Source organism: Sebastes umbrosus, chromosome 5 (assembly GCF_015220745.1).
Source record: "Sebastes umbrosus isolate fSebUmb1 chromosome 5, fSebUmb1.pri, whole genome shotgun sequence".
Taxonomy (NCBI): Eukaryota; Metazoa; Chordata; class Actinopteri; order Perciformes; family Sebastidae; genus Sebastes; species Sebastes umbrosus.
The window spans coordinates 37,675,072-37,696,196 of record NC_051273.1 but is presented as its reverse complement, the minus strand read 5'-3'; the positions used below and the strand labels follow the sequence as shown (position 1 = coordinate 37,696,196).

Sequence of the window (21,125 nt, the reverse complement as noted above, 5' to 3'; positions counted from 1 at the left end):
GTTTGTACCCGCATAGTGTGAAGATGATTGGATGAATGTTCTTGAGATATGAAAAAGCACACAACGGCTTTAAAACGTTTTAGAAATGGGAGCATAGTTGGGTTTGGGTTTGGGTTTGGGTATCTGAATCAAACCTTCAGCTGACACTCGGGAGCTTTCCTTTCAGTAAATCTGTGGCTGTTCCTCCTCTTTTGATGCAGGAGGTGTTGAAGCAGCTGCAGAGTAAACTGGAGCAAGAGGCAGGAACACTGGCCTCGTCTGGGAGGAGTGACGTGCTGCACCAACTCAAAGGTCAGTGTCAATCTAATGATGTTCATCTTCTCATGTGACAGAGAACAAAAGGGTTTCACAACAGTGTTGTAATGTTCCTTTAAAGTCTCCGCTGAGTAACAACTCCCCGACTCCTCTGGTTTCTGAGGCTCCAGTGGGACCAATCATTATTCACAGCTAAATTAATCGACTCAATCAGCTAACCTGATTGGCTGCAGCTGGCTCTGCCTCGTTATGACTCAATCCAATGAAACAACTAATTCATGTCAATTAGACTGAAAATCCAATAAACTCCAACTGAGATCAACAGCAGATGTGATTATAAGGTTTAGTGCAATTCTGTTTGTCAGAAGATAAGAGAGAGGGAAGGGGGAGGGAGAAAGGAAGGAAATTAAATGAATGAATGGTACATTTTTCTTGTCTTCCGACCACTCAAAGCTCTTTACTCTACATGTCAGCATTCACACACATATTCATACACTGATGTCAGAGGCTGCCATGCAAGGCGTCAACTCTGCCCATCAGGATCAAATCTAAATACTCATTCACAAATCGATGGTCGACGGGAGCAATTTGGTATTAAGTATCTTGCTTCTTACTTCGACCGGAGGAGCCAGGGATCGAACCACCGACTTTCCGATTGGTGGACGACCTGCTCTACCCTCTGAGCCACAGCCCCATGATGAACAAAAGGAAGGAAGAAGGGGAAGAAGGAAATAATGGAAGGAGTAGAGGAAAAAGTGAAGAAGGAAGAAAGGAAATGAAGGAATGAAAGAAGGGGAAGGAAGGGAGAGAGGAAGGAGGAAGGTAGGAGGGAAGGGAGGGTGGAAGGAAGGAAAGGAAAGAACAAGGGGATGAAGGAAGGGAATGAAGGAAGCAGTAGAGGAAAAAGGGAAGAAGGAAGGAATGAAAGGAAAGGTAGGAAGGACGGAAACAAAAGGAATGAAGGATGGAAAGGAAGGAAGGGAGAGAGGAAGCAGGAAGGAAGGAGGGAAGGAAGGAAAGGAAGGATGAAGGGGAGGAAGGAAGAAAATGAAGGAAGGAGTAGAGGAAGAAGGGAAGAAGAAAGGAAGGAAGGACAGGAAAGGAAAGGAAAGTAAGAAGGGAAGAAAGATGGAAATAAAGGAAGGAAGAGAGAAAGAAGGGAGGAAGGAAATGAAGGAAAGAGGAGAGGAAGGAAAAGGACATGGGAAGAAGGAAAGGAAGGAATTAAGGAAATGAAGGAAGGAGGAGAGGAAGAAGGGAGGAAGGAAAAGAAAAAGGGAAGAAGGAAAGGGAAGAAAGGAAGTAAGGAAATGAAGGAAGGAGGAGAGGAAGAAGGAAGGAATCCCATCTATTTTTTTTAGTCGATCGATTGATTGATTGATTGATTGATTGATTGATTATTGATCCTCTTCCTCCCTCAGAGCTCCACATGGACCTCACTAACTACTACGAACTCAAGCACCAACCTCACAACCTGAGGCTGCTGACGGGCAGTCTGGGAGGTGCGGGGCTAACAGGTGTCGGCGGGGCGGAGCTAGACGACCATCTGGCCCTGCATCCTTCCTCCTGCTCCTCCTCCTCGAGAGCCAGGAGTCCGCTCAGAGCTTCGTCCCGCCTCAGCGCGGCGCCCGGGGGGGAGGCCGCCGCCATCATGCTACCGCATCACTTCCTGGACGGAGCGCCGCCCAAGACGGCTGTGATCAGCGGGGCGGATGGACGAATGAGCGACCATCACCAGGAGGAGCTGTACAAGGAGAGGTGAGAGGATTCTTGTAGTTCTCCTGGAGATCATGGTGATGTTGGTGGAACATTCATTTTGTTTCAGAATGAAATATCTGCTCCTGAGGATAAATCCTGAACTAAGCTTTTCTATAGAGCCAAATGATAGCCGTAATAATTAAATATATAGATATAGATATATAGCGAAAACATTACGACTTTTTCTTGTTTTTAGATTAATCTCAAATCCCCTTTGTAGTTCAAATTGTCACTGACCAGTGGCCTCATAGCTTCCTCATATTTGGTGTGAGGTGTGTTTTGGTGAGAGAGCCAGTATGTGTCGAGGTTAGCAGCCACAACGCTAACAGCGATATCTGTGTGACCGTCTGTAGAAACCTCTTGCTGGGGGAGATCGACCGGGAGGAGAGGGAGCGCTGCTGGTACTTCAGCCAGTTGGAGGCGCTGTCACAGAGACTGGCTCAGCTGCCTCGCATCGACACGGTGAGAACACACACACACAAAACACACACACAAAACACCCATTACTTCCTGAGAGGTAGGCCAAATCGGTCGAGTGAAGCCCTGTGGCAGGACAGCCACCACAGTTCACAGGGCATCAGCACCCCAGGCGAAGCTCAACCAAGCACAGAACTGCCAATGGGCACAAGTCCAGAGCCACCAGCCACGGCCAGCAGCAGAAAGGAGGAAGGAAAAACGAAAGCCGCAAATTTTGTGGCCAAAGTCCTGCCAGAAGAAAGAGTTTTAGACCATTGACACAGACCTCATCCATCTTCTTGAAGGATTAAAAGGAAGTGTGGAAAGAAAACTGGAGAGAATGGAGGACACCATCTACAACTATGGGGCAGAGAAATTTGGGGTGAAGGTCAAGAACCAGAGGACACAGAAGGAAACATCAGCCTAGCCAAAGTCCAGGAGACAGCAGGAAATGGAAAGACTTGTGAAGGAAAAAAGACAGCTGAGAAAGCAGTGGAAGAAAGCCACTAAGGGGGAGAAGAAAGGACTTGAGGCACTACAGGCGGAAATAAAGCAGCTCCTGGCAAAACTGCGAAGAGCAGAATGTCTGAGAAGGCAACGCAAGAAGAAAGATCGGGCAAGGACAAGCTTTTACAGTGAACCGTACAAGTTTGTCAAAAGGTTTTTCGCCAAGGGGAAGAGCGGGATCCTTAGGACACCAGTAAGGGAACTGGAGGAGTACCTGAGGAGCACCTACTCTGACAACCAGAGGTGTGAGCCAGTCACCATCCCAACTACATGCCACCACTCCACCTACCTAAGCATCAGATGGACACAAGGCCCCCTACTTGGAAAGAGGTGGTGAATATAGTAAAACGGGCAAGAACAGCAACATGCCCAGGGGCCAATGGCATCTCATATAAGCATCTCATATAAGTATCTCTATAAGAACACCCCCGGTGTCCTGAAACACCTCTGGAAGCTGGTGAAAATGGCATGGGAAAAAGGATTCATATCTAAAACATGGTGAAGGGCGGGCAGGATACTAATCCCCAAAGAAAAGAAATCTACAACCATCAGCCAGTTCCGCCAGATCCGTCTTCTCAATGTGGAGGGAAATATCTTCTTTGGGGCAGTGGTCCAAAGACTCTCAGCATTCTTGCAGAGTAACAACTTTGTTGATATATCAGTGCAGAAAGCAGGGATACGCGGTTTTGCGGGATGTCTGGAACACGCAAATGTCATCTGGCACCAGATTCAAACTGCGAAAAAGGAGAAGAAAAACCTCCACATGGTGTTTCTAGATCTTGCAAATGCCTTTGGGTCATGAGATCCTGTGGGCAGCTTTCAACTTCTCCAACGTCCCAGTGGGCATCACAAAGCTTACTTCCAGGATGTACAGTTCTGTATCACAACACAGGACAACACCACCACCTGGCAGCTTCTGGAGAAAGGCATAATGGCAGGCTGTACCATTGCTCCCCTGGCATTCACCATGGCAATGAAGCTCATCATCCGTGCATCAAAATAGGTGGTTGGAGGGGAACGCTTGAAGAGTAAGCTGCGTCTTCCTCCAATCAGAGCTTACATGGATTACATGACCACATTAACAATAAAAAAAGGATGCACCAAGCGCCTTTTAGGAAAACTCCAGGACAACATCAGATGGGCATTTATGGAGATCAAACCCAGAAAGTCCCACAGCACTTCCACAGTGAAAGGCTCGTTCACTGATGAAAGGATCCACATCATAGGGCTTTATGGGAGCGGAGCCCTGTAATGAGCCCATGTCCAGCCTGGTGGAGGAGTACAAATGTGCCAAAGCAAGACTGGAAATGACACTCACAGAATTTCGGGACTCCGTTGTAAGAGGCGCCGCTCCAACTCTAACCACAGGAAGATATTGGACCCCGGCAGCAGCAGTTCGGGGTCTCGGCACCAGGAAATTGTGGGCCATGTCCAACAAGGCAGAGGGGGCTTTGGCCTGGGCGAAAGGAAACCTTCCTGGCCAAAGGCTACTCCAACTGAATGTCGGCACCTGGTGGTGGAGGAGGTGCGCCGCCAAGAAGGAGCTGCCAGGTGTACCAGAGCCGTATCCCAAGCTAAGCAAGGCTGCTGGACAAGATAGGATGCTGTAGAGAGGAAGAAAATCCCATGGAGTGAGCTGTGGAGCAACGAAACTAACAGGCGGAGCTTTATCATCAAAGCGACATATGACGCCCTGCCCTCCCTTGCAAATCTAAACCTATGGCTGGGAGAGGATCCAGCTTGCCCTTTGTGTACAGTCCCGACAACCCTCAAGCACATCTTGGTGGGATGTAAGACCAGCCTAACACAAGGAAGATACACCTGGCGGCACAACCAAGTGCTGAGATGTTTGGCAGCTGAACTCGAGAGGGACCACCAACGCCATGCCTCTCAAGACCCAGCAAAAGCTCCACCTACCAGCCTTTATCTGGGAAGGAGAGAAACAGGGGGCCGCCCTCCCGCCCCCCGACTCATGCCCACTGAACATAGCCAGAGACTGGGAAATGTGCGTGGACTTAGGTCGGAGACTCTGCTTCCCATCCAAAATCGCATCAAGTTGCGACCAGATTTGGTCCTCTGGTCTAAGTCCTGCCGATGCGCCTTCATCATCGAGCTGTCCGTCCCCTGGGAGGATGCTGTGGAAAAGGCAAATGAACGTAAACATCTGTGATATGCCGACCTTGCAGCTGAAGCTGAGGAGCGAGGCTGGAACGCTAAAGTGCATCCAATAGAGGTGGGTTGAGGAGGCTTCGTTGCCAGTTCCACCGCAAGGCTCCTGAGAGAAGTAGGAATCAGAGGGCAGGCCCACAGGAAGGCAATCAAAGCCCTTGCCAACACTGCGGAAAGGAGCAGACACTGGCTGTGGCTGAAAAGAAGAGACCCTGTCTGGGCTCCCAAGTGACCCTCCACATTGAGACCACCAAGAGGACAACCATGAGACACACTCCCAGGTCTGATCAGCCTGCGGTGGGCCTGCCTCGACTGAGGGTGAAACACCCAATGATGTCGAGGTACACAACTGAAGATGTGTCTCAGTGGCAGCATCATTTGTTGGTCTCTTCCAAGAACAACCCCACTCAGGTAATTGTAGTGCTGAATTTAAGGAATTGTAACACCCAGTCCTACTATTGAAACTGGAAATTATAGCTTGATAAGATAAAATGTATTGATCCCCAGAGGGGAAATTCACAATCTACCTCACAGTATTTAAATCAGCTCCACCTTTACCATCTGCAACGTTAAAGTGATGAAGACATTAATGCATGAATAATTATAATCGCATAATATAATATTTATATATTAATATTTATTATTCTGAAACGGGCCATTCTGCATGATGAGTACTTTTACTTTCGGTACTTTAAGTATATTTTTGATGATAATACTTTTTTCCTTTTACTTAAGTAAAAATATGAATGCAGAACTTTTACTTGTAATAGAGTATTTTTAATTTCAATTTCAATTTATTTTTATATTGTGTCGAATCACAACAGAAGTTATCTCAAGATGCTTTATATATAGAGCAGGTCTTAGACCGTACACCATAGTTTAGAGACCCAACAAGATCCACCAAGCGCACTGTGGCCAGGAAAAACTCCCCGATTAGTGGGAAGAAACCTGGAGCAGAACCGGTCTCAGGGTGGGAGGCCATCTGCCTAGACCGGCTGGGGGGATAGATAGAGAGAGAGAGAGAGAGAGAGAGAGAGAGAGAGAGAGAGAGAGAAGCAACCACAGTAATAGCCCAGCAGCTGTAATAACTAATACAAGTAGGACTAATAACACAAAACCAATAGTAGTGGATGTAAAAGAGTGATAATACAACTATCGGAATTGATATCATTGGGTCGTCCTCAGACGGGCTTTCAAGCGGAGCTTCCAGCTGTCTCAGTCCATCATACATCTGGCTAGCTCGCCAGCACTTTTACACTGTGGTATTACTAATACTGGTGTAAAAAGTACAATATTTCCGTCTGAGATGTAGTGGGGTAGAAGTATAAAGCAGCAGAACATAGAAATACTCAAATAAAGTACAAGTACATCAAAATTGTACTTAAGTACAGTACCTGTGTAAATATACTTAGTTACTTTCCACTATTGCATGATGCTTTCATGGGACAACAGTTTCAAACACAAGCTAACCTGGAAGTGAACAGGCTGCAACTCATGATAACTGTATTTACATTATTGATTAATCAAATTTTTTAGTAGTTTTGCATTTGCCAGAGAACAACAGACTTGGCAGGTCCACCATTGGTGCCCCGTTGTCATCACAGATGATAGCAGGTTCACACTAATCACATGTGACCGGCGTGAAAGAGTCTGGAGACGCCGTGGTGAACGTTATGCTGCCTGTAACATCATTGTCATTGTCAACAACATCCATCGTCAGTGATGGTCTGGGATGGTCATACTTGGAGGATCACACAGACCTCCATGTCATAGCCAACAGTACCCTGACTGCTGTTAGGTACCGGGATGAAATCCTCAGAGCGATTGTCAGACCTTAATCTGGTGCAGTAGGCCCCCGGGTTCCTCCTGGTGCAGCGGGCCCTGGTTTCCTCCTTGTGCAGCGGGCCCTGGGTTCCTCCTGGTGCAGTGGGCCCAGGGTTCCTCCTGCTGCAGTGGGCCCTGGGTTCCTCCTGGTGCAGCGGGCCCAGGGTTCCTCCTGCTGCAGTGGGCCCTGGGTTCCTCCTGGTGCAGCGGGCCCCGGGTTCCTCCTGGTGCAGTGGGCCCTGGGTTCCTCCTGGTGCAGCGGGCCCTGGGTTCCTCCTGGTGCAGTGGGTCCTGGGTTCCTCCTGGTGCAGTGGGCCCTGGGTTCCTCCTGGTGCAGTGGGTCCTGGGTTCCTCCTGGTGCAGTGGGCCCTGGGTTTCTCCTGCTGCAGTGGGCCCCGGGTTTCTCCTGGTGCAGCGGGGCCCTGGGTTCCTCCTGGTGCAGCGGGCCCTGGGTTCCTCCTGGTGCAGTGGGACCCGGGTTCCTCCTGGTGCAGCGGGCCCTGGGTTTCTCCTGGTGCAGTGGGTCCTGGGTTCCTCCTGGTGCAGCGGGCCCTGGGTTCCTCCTGGTGCAGTGGGTCCTGGGTTCCTCCTGGTGCAGCGGGCCCTGGGTTCCTCCTGGTGCAGTGGGCCCTGGGTTCCTCCTGGTGCAGTGGGCCCTGGGTTCCTCCTGGTGCAGTTGGCCCAGGGTTCCTCTTGGTGCAGCGGGCCCTGTGTTCCTACTGCTGCAGCGGGCCCCGGGATTCTCCTGGTGCAGCGGGCCCTGTGTTCCTCCTGGTGCAGTGGGCCCCGGGTTTCTCCTGGTGCAGTGGGCCCTGGGTTCCTCCTGCTGCAGTGGGCCCCGGGTTTCTCCTGGTGCAGTGGGCCCTGGGTTCCTCCTGCTGCAGTGGGCCCCGGGTTTCTCCTGGTGCAGCGGACCCTGGGTTCCTCCCTGTTCAGGACAATGCCCGGCCTCATGTGGCCAGAGTGTGTATGCAGTTCCTGGATGACGAAGGCATCGATGCCATTGACCGGCCCTCACGTTCCTCTGACCTAAATCCAACTGAGCACCTATGGGGCGTTATGTATCGGTGCATACGACGCCGCCAAGTACCGCCACGGACTGTCCAGGAGCTCACTGATGCCCTGATCCAGATCTGGGAGGAGATCCCCCAGGACACCATCCACCGACTCATCAGGAGCACGCCCAGACGTTGTTGGGAGTGCATACAGGCACGCGGGGGCCGTAGACACTACTGAGTCACATTATGAGTTGCTGTGATGAAATTCACCCATGTTGGATCAGCCTGTGATTTACATTTTTTACGTTGATTTTCAGTGTGATTTTGAATCCAGCCCTCAATGGGTGGATGATTTTGGTTTCCATTGACCGTTGTTACGTCATTTTGTTCTCAACAAATGATACAATGTACATCAGTAAAGATTTTACACTTGAATAATTCGTTCATCAAGATCTGATGTGTGATTTAAGTGTTCCCTTAATTTTTTTGAGCAGTGTATATAAAACTATTCAGTTTACTGAGATATAAAACACTGGAGAAACTGGAACGAGATGATGAATTTTTAGTTTGATAAATGACTTGAATGATTAATCCGTCAATAAAATTGTTGGTGATTAAGTTTCTGTAGATCAACTGACTGTGGTTGCTCTAAACAAGAATACAGAATATGTCAAAATAAAAATCTCATTACAGTAACAAGTAGAAATGCTCACAGGGAGTAAATCAGCTTTAATTCTTGTACTGTCAGATTTGCACTGACCTCTGTGTCTGTGACCTCTGACCTCTGTGTGTTGTTGTTGTAGTTTTCTCTGCAGATGGATCTGATCAGGCAGCAGCTGGAGTTTGAAGCCCAGCAGGTTCGATCTGTGATGGAGGAACGTTTCGGTACCAGCGATGAGATGGTTCAGAGGACACAGGTGAGACCGAGGCTGCTGATTGGACGGGGCTATTTACACCTTGAGCTACAGCAGATTATGTCATCAAATTAAATTTATTAATAACAGATTCAATATAACTTTATTAAATTACATTGTTGAACCATTATTGATGAGATACAACACAGACGGCTGGTTGGTGGAAACACAGCACATCTGGACGTGTCTGAACTGTGTCTGAACTGTGTGTGTGTGCGTGTGTGTGTGCGTGTGCGTGTGCGTGTGCGTGTTGCAGGTGCGTGTTGCTCGTCTGGAGCAGCTGGAGAAAGAGCTGCAGGAGTCCCGAGGGAGTCAAGAGACCCAGTTACAGGTCAGATATACACACAACATACACACATTACACACACACAATACACAAACAGTTGGATCACACAAACACAAAATCCACACACATATAACAGCAGACAGTAATAATATTAAATATAAAGGTTCATAAATGTTTCATTCTGGGCTTCAGAACATTTTCAGAAGTGACCCGATACAAAACGAGGCCATTGGGAGTTCAGTCTTTTAGTTTCAGGTATCTTTGACTTGTTTAGATCTTAAGCTGGATTTATAAATGTGCTTCAAGTTTTAGATTAGCAAAAGGTCACACATTAGGACGAGGTGTTAATGTGATGATGAATCTGATTTGTGACGACTAATAGGACCAAGTTGGACCGGGTCTGCTCCGGTCTGGGTCAGCTGTTGAGAGATATAATCATATAGTGTGTAATATGTAAAGAGACGGCTGTGGCTCAGAGTTAGAGCGGGTCGTCCACCAATCAGAAGGTCAGCGGTTCGATCCTTGGCCCACGGCAGCCTCTGTATGGAAGTTTCGATTGGACTTTATTAGTTGAAATCCACAGAAGACAATCTCCAAATGTGTACCATAATTTCCAAATATGTCACTATCCACAAACATTTTCATACTTGTGTTATGTTAAGTCACATCCACAAAAATAAAAAAATAATGTAATTAATATATAATTAATATAATTAATACATAACTACTATGCTTATCATGTATTTTTACAAAGCTAACTCTGACAGGAAGTCAGGCCCTTGTGTTTACATTGGGCCCGCTCACAGAAGTCAGATGCCCTCCCCTGGATTTATGTCTACCGCTGGGTCCTAACGCAAGCTAGCTTGCGCACAGCTAGCTAACGTTACCACCGCTAACACTAAGACAGCTAACTGTAGGTAACGGCAGTAAAGGCTAAGCAAGAACAGCACACCACCCTGGAGATGATTAACCCGATCCTGAATCACGACCGTTGGGTTAAATAAAGATGTTCCACGTCGTCTTTCACCTCCAGAAGCCAGGCTGTTGGTTGTCTCCTGGTGGTGAGACTGACTCTTGTTCTAGCTTTCTGCCAGCAGCGTTAGACTGTAGTTCAGTCAGCTCATGTGAGGGAATGCCACCGCCTTCTGGGGGAGCTAGTAAATGCACCTCATACTTACAGATTGTTTCTACAGATCTGCTGTGGTACAAATTAGACATAATTACGTAACCACACAAGAGGGAAGTTGCAAATGTCACGTGGCCCATAAATGCACAGGAAACGATCTGCAGATGCGCAAATATCATTCCACGTGTACAAATGGATGCACTAATGCATATATATCACTTTACATGTAAACATATAACATTTTTATGTGGAATTAAAATACGTATTTACAGAGTATGTTATGCGTATTTGCAAATCGCCCTATGTTTTTGTAGATGTGACTTTACACAACACAAATACAAAAATACATGTTTGTGGATAGTAAAATATTTGGAAATTATGGTACACATTTGTGGATTGTCTTCCGTGGATTACAACTAATAAAGTTCAATAACAACTTCCATATCACTGCCATCAATGTATGAATGTGTGTGTGAATGGGTGAATGCTGACATGTAGTGTAAAGCGCTTTGAGTGTCAGAAGACTAGAAGGGTGCTGTATTAATGCAAGTCCATTTACCATTTAAAGAGTCTTCGATGTCTTCAGTCACTGCCAGTTGATTTTGATGAACATGATATTTGCGACTGACATGGGTGACAGATGACTTGTGTTGCCGAGGGAGACGTACCTGTTGAATTAAAAACAAAACTCTAACATGGTTTCTTTTTTAGATGTATAGATTTTGAGCATAATAATTACATACATTTCAAGACAGCAATTGGGTCAACCAATCAGCTTTCTTGATGCCTGAATCCGCTCCTCTGTGATCCTCTGTGATCCTCTTCGACCTACAATTATTCAGAACACCGTTCTTTGCATTTACATGTACAGCCGAGCCATAACTCCGGCATTGCCCTCCATTCCACCCTTATGTCTTACCCTATTCTCAGTGGTTCACTGCAGCAATCGTTCCCAGTCTAACTCCACCTGACACAGCAACACCGAGCTGTCATAGGCCCAGACCCAGAAACCCGGGTACAGAGGCTCAGTGAAGGTGGAGGTGAAGGTGTGAAGATGGACCATGGTGTCCTGGGAGACACAGTAGAAGGACAGAGAGCCTGCAGACCAGTTCAGGTAAACCCCGACTCTGTGGGTGAAGGGTCGTGGTGAGGAGGACCTGAATCTCTTGTTATGGTGGCACGGTGTGTAGCTTCCCTCTGAACACTCCAGACTCCAGGACCGCTCGTTGTGTCCCAGCAGACAGCTCGCCGTGTCTCCGTCTCTGGAGGTGCTGTTGTAGGTGACGCCGATGTCGGCACCGCCGCTCCACACCACTTCCCAGTAAACCGAGTCCAGCAGCCCCTCCCTGCACAGGACCTGAGGGCAATGCTTGAACCGGTCCGGGTGGTCCGAGGGCCGGTGGTCCGACCACACTCGAGTCGCCTTCCTGTTGCAATCGGTCAGATGGAGCTCTGAGTTGGCAGTGGTGGGGTCAAAGGTCAAATAACAGGCAACTGAGGGACAAAACAAAGAACAAGATTAGTCGATTCAGCAATTCATTTTGATATTTGAAGAATCGTTGAACTCATTTCTCCAGTAAAAACTCCAAATATTCCTGATTCCATGCTGCTCTTCTCTGTTTCATATCGTACATTGAATCCCTTCAGGTTTTTAGACTGTTGGCCAGACTGAACAGTTTGAAGAATGATGTTGGAAATTACTTTTTTTTAAAGCTGGTCTTTTGAGGTAACGTTTTCATCGTCTCAGGAACATAATGTAATAAGTTCTCCTCTCTTTGGAGATGAATGCTTGGAACTAAATTTGGGCTCTGCTCAGTAGGTAATGCTAAATCCAAGGACAGCTAATTTCAAGGGTTGGCTGCGATTATGATTGGCCAAGCAGATGTGACATCACACCACAACAAGGACGACTACAACAAACACAACGACAGTTACCACCACCTGTATGGGGCAGGACAACTAGTCCTTAAAAAAGAAGAACAGTGGAAAAGGGACACACAGAACTTGATTACTAAATTATTACATTGGGAATAACAAAGCAATGAAGTTGTGATCTTGGGATAATGCACCTAAAATCCATATTAGCGACCACAATGACTCTGTTTTCATGTAGCATTCAGCCCCAAGCCCTCTGAGTATGTTAGTACTCAGTAAATGGTATAACTCTATGCAGATGATACTGTAACATGTTCTATAGACACAGAGAGATGAAATGTAGAACTCATATATATGTGAAGCAGAAAGATATAAAATCTATGTGAGCTTACAGTTTTTCACCGACCACAAGTCTCCTCCCGGCTGACCCCTACAAGAGCAGAAATAGCCACAATATCAAACAGCTTATCATGACCTATAACATTTTACTTTTAGTGTTACGTTTGTCTTCCTGTGGTTCAACTCACCTGAGGTTGTCTTTGTTTGGGTCTCTCAGACCAAAGAGATTGATCCCAGAGGACAAAGGCTCCCAGGGAAGAGTCTCTGATGGTTCATCTTCCTCTTCTTGTTCTTGTTCTTGTTCTTGTTCTTGTTCTTGTTCTTGTTCTTGTTCTTCTTCCTCATTTATCCTCTCGTCTTCTGCTGACACGACAGAGAAGTCGTCACTCCACTCTTCACTCTCACATCTCTGCTTTGCTAAAGAGTTGATATACAGTAAAAATACATGTTACTGTAAAATAATGGGGTAACGTTTTCTGATGTAGCCACACATCTTTTTGAACAGAACCCCAAAAAAATGTTGATATTGGACAATTCTACAGACTAAACCAAGTTATGATAACCCAATCACCCATTCTGCAGGTGTAGTTTTTTAATTTTATGGATTTATTGTCGTTTAGAGTTCAATTTCTCATATCCAGCTCTGTAGTGGATACTACTATATTGTCTTTGAATACGGACTGAAAAACCCAGGACCGCATTTCATTTTTGGAGACCGATGATAGAAATGCTGAATGACAGATGGTATCGAGTTCCAGAAGATAGTGGAACAGGGATTAGACAGGAAGTTACGTCAGGTCTTCAACTCTCTTTTGCTGCACCCAAGACCTGACTTTGATTTACCAAAAATGTGCTTATGAACCAAGATTTACACAAGGGCAGAACTAACAATGTACCTGACGCCGTGCCGTAAAGTTGTTCAAAGCAGTGACAGATAACCTGGATTCAAAGGTTTATGGGTTTCTCCATAAATGTTTACTTTTACAGTGAAAAAGATTGAGCCTACCTGCCTGTGATGTAGGAAGTGCCTCCTCAGTTTGTTGTGTTTCAGAAAGACTTCTCATTGTCTCATCAGAGACAGTTATGTCCACTTCCTTGTCCTCCACTTCATTCATCCTGTCTTTCATGTTAGCGTTGATTTTCTGGGTATCGACTGCCTCTTCGTTCTGCTCTGAGAGGTTTCCGCTAAAACCAGCGTCCATTTGTTCCTCGCTCGTCTCTGAAAATGTCTTTTTAATTTCCTGACTGTTCTCTGCTTTTCGGGAAGTCTTTTGGTCTCTTCTGAAGAGACTCTGTAAAAAGGGTTCATCTGTCCTTTCAGCTTTTATTTTGAAGGTGCTGGATGAGGCTTCCTTCGCAGTGACTCCCTTGTTGTCTCTCTCCTTTGAAGGACCGATTCTGAAGACGTTAGAGAGGTCGTCTTTAAAATTAAGAAAGCTCAGACGGTTGATCGTCTTCTCTGCTGACTGACTGGTTTTAGGATCTGTGGACTTTGTCTCATTGGATGAGCTGAAGATGCTGGTCATGTCTTCTTTGAACTGGCTAAAGTCCTCTTTCAGGAGATTGAACGTGCTGGTGGCAGGTTTATTTTCTGCCTGACTCGATGGGTCTGTGTCTTTGTCCCTGAACACCTTGAACACTTCTGCCTTCAACTGGCTGAAGTCCTCCTTTATGGACCTTCTATCCCTTGAACTCCCCTTAAGGAGGTCTTTCGTCATGTTTTTGTCCTTTTGGTTTTCTGGGTCACATTCATTGGTCCCCTTGTCCTTTTGGAGATGTATTTCAGGCACTTTTTGGTCATTTCCCTGTGAAGGTTCCTCAACGAGACACATTTGTTTGTTTGTTTTGTTGGAGACTTCAGAGAGCACCTGTATTATCAGATACAAGTGGAATTAAGTAGAATTAGTAACATGTAATGATTGTACACTGAGAACTGGTTTGTCTAGATATTCTCTTCCATTCACAATCATAAATACTAACTATTTGTTGACTCTGTTGTGTCAGAGCTTTGACCTCTGACCTTGACCATCAATATCGTGAATAAATAAGGTAAACCAGTCCTCTGTTTTAGGCTAGTTCAAAACAACATGTAATGTACATTTTTTTTTAAAAAACAACAACAAATGTAACAAAGATCTGCATAAATAGTTACACCAAGATTTTTAGCTGTCTAATAAATATCAATAAGGCGGGTTATTGAATTGCAGTTGAACACATAATTGCATATCGGACTCAGACTAAGCTTTTAAATAGATGGGGACAAACAATGGGCTGAGAATAGAGCCTTGGGACAACAGAGAAAGTTCAGTTGGAGAGTTATTGATGTAAATAAATAGATCTTCAGGTACTTGCACTTTATTTTTTTTATTTTGTGCTACTTCTACTTTTCTACAATTCTGAGGCAAATATTGTACTTAAAACTCCACTACATTTATTTTGATGAAAAACAAACAAAACAAGATATTAAAAACAACAGACTCTGTTGTGTGAGATTGGTGACCTCTGACCTTGGCCATGAATAGCTATAATATATAAGCTAAACCAGAGTCCTTTGTTTTATGCGTTGAGAGGAGTTAGTAGCCTTACTAGGCCTGTCAATCGATTCAAATATTTATATTATTTAATCACACATTTTTCACATGTTCAAAATGCACCTTAAAAGGAGTTTTGTCAAGTATTTATTACTCTTATCAACATGGGAGTCGGCATATACAGTATGCTGCTTTATGCGAATGTATGTATATATTTATTATTGGAAATCAATTAACAACACAAACCACTGACAAATATTGTTCAGAAACCCTCACAGGTACTGCATTTAGCATAAAACAATATGCTCCAATCATAACATGTCAAACTGCAGCCCAACAGGCAACAACAGCTGTCAGTGTGTCAGTGTGCTGACTTGACTTTAACTTGCCCCAAACTGCATGTGATTATCATAAAGTGGGCATGTCTGTAAAGGGAAGACTCGTGGGTACCCATAGAACCCATTTACATTTAATGATTTGGAGGTCAGAGGTCAAGGGACACCTTTGAAAACCTCGCCAAAATGTTGCAAAAGTTTGGAGCGTTATTTAACTTCCTTTGCGACAAGCTAGTTTGACATGGTTGGTACCAATTGATTCCTTAGGTTTTCTAGTTTCATATGATGTCACTCTTCACTCCAGCTTTAAAACTGAGCCAACTACAACCTAAAAATCGCAAGTTGTGTTAATGCGTTAAAGAAATTAGTGGTGTTAAAACGAATTTGCGTTAACACGTTATTATCGCATTAACTTTGACAGCCCTAAGCCTTACTCTACCTATTTATGCAAATAAAATGATTCAGGCTCAAGTTTGGGTCAACATGTTACCATTTTCATTGTGAGCATGTTGGCATGCTGATGTTAGTATTTAGCTCTAAGCTCCACTGTGTATAAGTGCAGCCTCACAGAGCTGCTTGCATGACTGTAGATTAATCCTGTTCAGTCCATCAAATGTAAACAGCATAATTCTCACAAAGCAATGTCACATTTTCAAACTGCTTATGTAGTCCGACCAACTGTTCAAACCCCAAAAGAAATTCTAATAATTCAACGAAACAGTGACCAACAGAAAATCAACCAATTGGAGAAGCTGGAGCCATAAAACATTTGAATAATGACTTGCATATTGTTAGAATATTACAACTGTCACAGATTTTGTTTTTGACACTCAGGTTTAACGTTACGTTACAATGAACTCTCTACACCACTCAGATCATGTTCAGGCTTGTTTCAGGTTTATTTGATGATCTGGATCAATCAGAGCGTCTCAGTCAGACACTTACAGCTGCTCCAGTCTCCATGTTTCTGTCTGATTCTTCTGTTAAAACAAATATCCAGACCTGTATCCTCAGTGTGAGTTGTTGTGGCTGTAATCTCGGTCTCTCTCTCTGTGTTAAAAAAGGACGGTCGACATTCTTTCATTCAGCTGAACAGCTGATGTTTCTGGTTCGACCAGTTTGTCTCCATATTTCACTCTGACTGCTCAGCTTCTGATTGGCTGATTTGGGTTGTTACTCTCTGGGTGTTTCTGCATACAAGAAACTGCTACTAGTCACTTCTGTCAAGGGTTACTTTAGGCTAGGTTCAAGATAAGAACCAGGACTAAGATTACATTAGAGTTTGGTGTATTCTTACAGCCAATAAACCCAATGTATATGTACTGTACTCAGTTATTCTTTAAAAACCACAAATCTTCCTTCAAAAAGTTTCAGCAATATTTATTAGACACAAACTGGAAAGTTTTAACGAAGAGTATAGAAGCAAAGAGACGAAACTCCAGGGCTTTTTTGACAACAGCACTGCCATGGATGTATAAAGTGACGTCTGTAAATCAGAGGATACTTGCCGTCTCTGAGCAGCTGTCAATCACTCATGAACTCCGATCAAACGGTCAAACTAGGCAGCGCTGATCAAATATGAATCAATATTCTGTTATGTTACTGTAATGACTATTTCTCGCATAAAATGTTTTCAGAAACATCTTGTAGTGTACTGTTGTAGTTTTAAAATGAGAAAGTTTGTGACCCGGCAGCCATGTTGAGAACAGTTGAGGAAATACCAAGCACCGCCCACCAGCCGGAACAAACTTTCTCATTTTACAGCTAATTTTACAAGATGTTTCTGAAAACATTTGAGGCGAGAAATAGGCATTATAGTAGCAGAATATTGATTCATATTTGATCAGAGCTGCCTTTGACTGTTTGATCGGAGTTTGTGAGTGATTGACAGCTGCTTCCGTTGAATGAGCCAATAGGAACGCTCTCTCTCTGATATGACCTGTGATTGGCCAAAGTCTCACGGGTTAGATGTCCTAAAGCCTTAAAACAGAGCCATGAGGAGGAGCAGAAGTCTAGTTTTCTCTCAGAACACTTGAATTACAATATGCTGAAAGATTATTATGGAATTGTTGCCCAATGATGCCAAAAACCTTCTGCCTACTGATGCTTTAAATAAAAGATCTTAAGAGAGTACTTCTTCCACCGCTGAGACACAAAGAGTATCGAAGTCACATTAATCCCAAAACAAATGAAGAAGGTAAGAAACAAAATACAGTATAAAGCCATTGGTAATAAACAATAGCTGGGCTAAAATAAATCTGAGAATAGAGGCTTTTATTTGACATGCAGACAATAATAATAAACTACTTGTGTGATTGGCTTGGGCTAAATATAATCAAATAGCACGAAATTCTGATCATTAATTAAGCATTTTAAGTAATTTTTCAAGGAATACTGGTGAAAATTAGCTGCTTATCTTTGACTTGTGTGATGGTAAACTGTAAATATTCTGGTTTCAGTTTACATTAATTGACAAAGTAGTCGGCAGATTAATCAATAATAACATATAATTGTTAGTTGAACCCACGGCTAAGAAAAGATATCAATATTAACCCAGAATGACTCTTATAATTTCATTTTAACTTGAATTATCTAATGTGTTCTTCAGGGTTCTTCTGGTTCAGTAGAACCTGAAGAACAGGATTAAACATTAAACGTGGAGATGACTCTCTTCTTCCTCCTCCTCCTCCTCTTCGCTCTGTCGCTCTCCATCTCAGCTCGTTGCTATGCAGAGAAACCAGGTCTCAGAGCTGAGCTGTGATTGGCTGTTGCCAGGCTGCAGGGTTGGCACGGAGAGAGTGTCTGAGATAAAGAGAGCGAGTCGGTTCGTCCTCTCTGCTGCTCGGCTTCCCTCTGAGAATACCAACGAGGCGACAGAGAGATGAAAACATCACCGTCACAGAGACAAGCTGACACCAACTAATTTATTCTTAAAGGCTCAGTTCACCCAAATTACACAAACACACATTCTTTGTTGGTTTCTACTCTGGAATGAATGGAGTTTAGTTTGTGCTGCTCACAGTGTTGAAAACGCATTCAAAAGCAACATTTCTTTCCGAGACAGAGTAGAGTCTCTGTTATTCTGAATGATTCAACTCACTGGAGGCTGTTTTTCATCGGGATTATTTAAAGTGGGGGTAGGCAGTATATTTTTGGCATCATTGGGCAACAATTCCATAATAATCTTTCAGCATATTGTAAATCAAGTGTTCTGAGAGAAAACTAGACTTCTGCTCCTCCTCATGGCTCTGTTTAAAAAGGCTTTAAAAAATCTAGCCCGTGACGGAAGACTTTGACCAATCACAGGTCATTTCAGAGAGAGAGCGTTCCTATTGGCTGTGCTCCGGCTGGTGGGCGGTGCTTGGTATTTCCTCAACTGATCTCAACATGGCTGCCGGGTCACAAACTTTCTCATTTTACAGCTAAACAGTACACTACAAGATGATTCTGAAAACATGTGAGGAGAGAAATAGGTATTACAGTAACAGAATATTGATTCATATTTGATCAGCCTACTCCGGGTAGGGAATGAGTCCTTACCCCAAGTGAAGGAGTTCAAGTACCTAGGGGGCCTTGTTCGCGAGTGAGGGGACTATGGAGCGTGAGATTTGTCGGAGAATCGGAGCAGCGGGGGCGGTATTGCATTCGCTTTACCGCACCGTTGTGACGAAAAGAGAGCTGAGCCGGAAGGCAAAGCTCTCGATCTACCGGTCAATCTTCGTTCCTACTCTCACCTATGGTCATGAGGGTTGGGTCATGACCGGAAGAACGAGATAGCGGGTACAAGCGGCCGAAATGGGTTTCCTCAGGAGGGTGGCTGGCGTCTCCCTTAGAGATAAGGTGAGAAGCTCAGTCATCCGTGAGGGACTCGGAGTAGAGCCGCTGTTCCTTTGCGTCGAAAGGAGCCAGTTGAGGTGGTTCGGGCATCTAGTAAGGATGCCCCCTGGGCGCCTCCCTTGGGAGGTGTTCCAGGCACGACCAGCTGGGAGGAGGCCACGGGGAAGACCCAGGACTAGGTGGAGAGATTATATCTTCACACTGGTCTGGGAACGCCTCGGGATCCCCTAGTCAGAGCTGGTTAATGTGGCCCGGGAAAGGGAAGTTTGGGGTCCCCTGCTGGAGCTGTTGCCCCCGCGACCCGGATAAGCGGTTGAAGATGGATGGATGGATTTGATCAGCGCTGCCTAGTTTGATCATTTGATCAGAGTTTGTGAGTGATTGACAGCCGGCTCTCATACATGGCAGCTGGATGGCAGACTCCAGATCAGCTCTGATTGATTGTCTTCTTCCGGTCTGTGAAATCCTGCAGATGCCATTAGGAGCACCGAAGGACACCGAAGGACACAGAGGCACATGGTATTTTTCAGATTACCTGCCTCATGCACTACTGTCAGGATATAGTGACCGTTTTATAAAAATAACTTTTTTTAATCATATTGACTCCAATTCTTCCCACTGCAGCTTTAAAGTTTTATAAATGTGGAAAACAAACCCAAAATCAAGTGTGCAGTTTAAGCTAAGAAACAAAACCAAAAGAAAGCGGATCAGAAAGCGACCAGGACTGGGTCAGACCTGGTCCAAAATAGACCTAAAGCGAATTAGACCTGGGCAGGCTTTGGGCCGGGTCAGCACCCAGAATCAGACTAGAGCAGAATTTATTTTATTCAGATTATATCAGAATTTAGGATGGAGCTTTAATTAAATAACTTTTTGACAATGTTGTTTGTGTTGTCTGAATATATTTCTAAAGCTTGTATAAAGAGGAGAAAAACAACTTATAATAATATAATATATTAATAATACATTTGAGCTGCGTCCAAAATCGCATACTATGCACTACATGCCCAACATGTGTACTATCGTTCAACATACTTTTGTGTAAATAAACAGTAGTATGTATCTTTTCGGTAATATATATTACGCCTAGCAAAGTGAAATCTTATACTTACAGTTAAATTGAAGCGTTATTGATGTTACAAAGCTGTCTGCCATTGTTTGTTATGAACGTTGTTGTTACTACCGCATTGCATTGTGGGATATTTATGCCGCCGTAGTGTCCAGCGTTGCATACTGTAATATTTCACCAGAAATAGTATGCAATTTGCATACTATTGGTTTCATACTAAGGTTTCGCAATTACTTAAAAATCTCACATACTGTTTTAGCGTACTATATAGCATGTTCGTATGGAATTTTGGACATAACCTTTATTTTGGCAATTTTCAAAACAAATGTTACAATGCCTTACTTCACAAGGCAAAGAATGAAAGAATTGGGAGCAGATTCCTTAAGATGTCAATGTTTTTAAATTTGCCTGGTTATGAAAATTACTCTTTTAAATTTCTCTTTTAGTTCCTTTTCATTTTGTTTCCTTTCGTTTTTCTGTCTCTAACTATGTGTGTTTTTATGCTGCTGCCTGTCTTGGCCAGGTTGCCCTTGGAAAAGAGATTCTTAATCTCAATGGGACTATCCTGGTTAAATAAAGGTTAAATAAAAAGGCAATACAAGCAGATAAATGAAGCAACGGTAAAAACAATAAACTAACAAAGCAGTGCAAAAATGATCAATAACATATAATAGTAGTATTAGTACTATTATTGATAAAAGCCTCATACTTTATGTGGATTACAGATTTGTTTACATGAATTGGTGCATAAATATAGATTTCTGTTTGTTTATGTATTATGTTCACATTTCTATTTATGTGCACATGTATTTAGGTCTACTGGGATGTTATAAGTAGACTGTTATT

The 21,125-nt window shown here is 44.2% G+C and overlaps 2 protein-coding genes across 3 annotated transcripts in view; one reads left to right on the top strand and one right to left on the bottom strand.

The window, feature by feature from the left end:
• The window catches only part of apc2 (APC regulator of WNT signaling pathway 2), a 65,892-nt gene that overhangs the window by 21,735 nt on the left and 23,032 nt on the right, over positions 1 to 21,125 (top strand). For both annotated transcript variants that reach the window (XM_037769699.1, XM_037769698.1), the window contains exons 3-7: positions 201 to 291; positions 1,677 to 2,013; positions 2,367 to 2,475; positions 8,771 to 8,884; positions 9,138 to 9,212. In XM_037769699.1, coding sequence (XP_037625627.1) covers positions 201 to 291; positions 1,677 to 2,013; positions 2,367 to 2,475; positions 8,771 to 8,884; positions 9,138 to 9,212 — 726 coding nt within the window. The remainder of the gene's footprint in view (positions 1 to 200; positions 292 to 1,676; positions 2,014 to 2,366; positions 2,476 to 8,770; positions 8,885 to 9,137; positions 9,213 to 21,125) is intronic.
• On the bottom strand, positions 8,655 to 16,858 carry LOC119488241 (tripartite motif-containing protein 14-like). Its single transcript, XM_037769700.1, has 5 exons — positions 16,319 to 16,858; positions 13,514 to 14,375; positions 12,696 to 12,924; positions 12,561 to 12,598; positions 8,655 to 11,787 (listed from the first exon to the last, which is right to left on the bottom strand). The coding sequence occupies exons 1-5, from the start codon at positions 16,334 to 16,336 to the stop codon at positions 11,228 to 11,230; spliced, it is 1,707 nt and encodes a 568-aa protein (XP_037625628.1). The 5' UTR covers positions 16,337 to 16,858; the 3' UTR covers positions 8,655 to 11,227.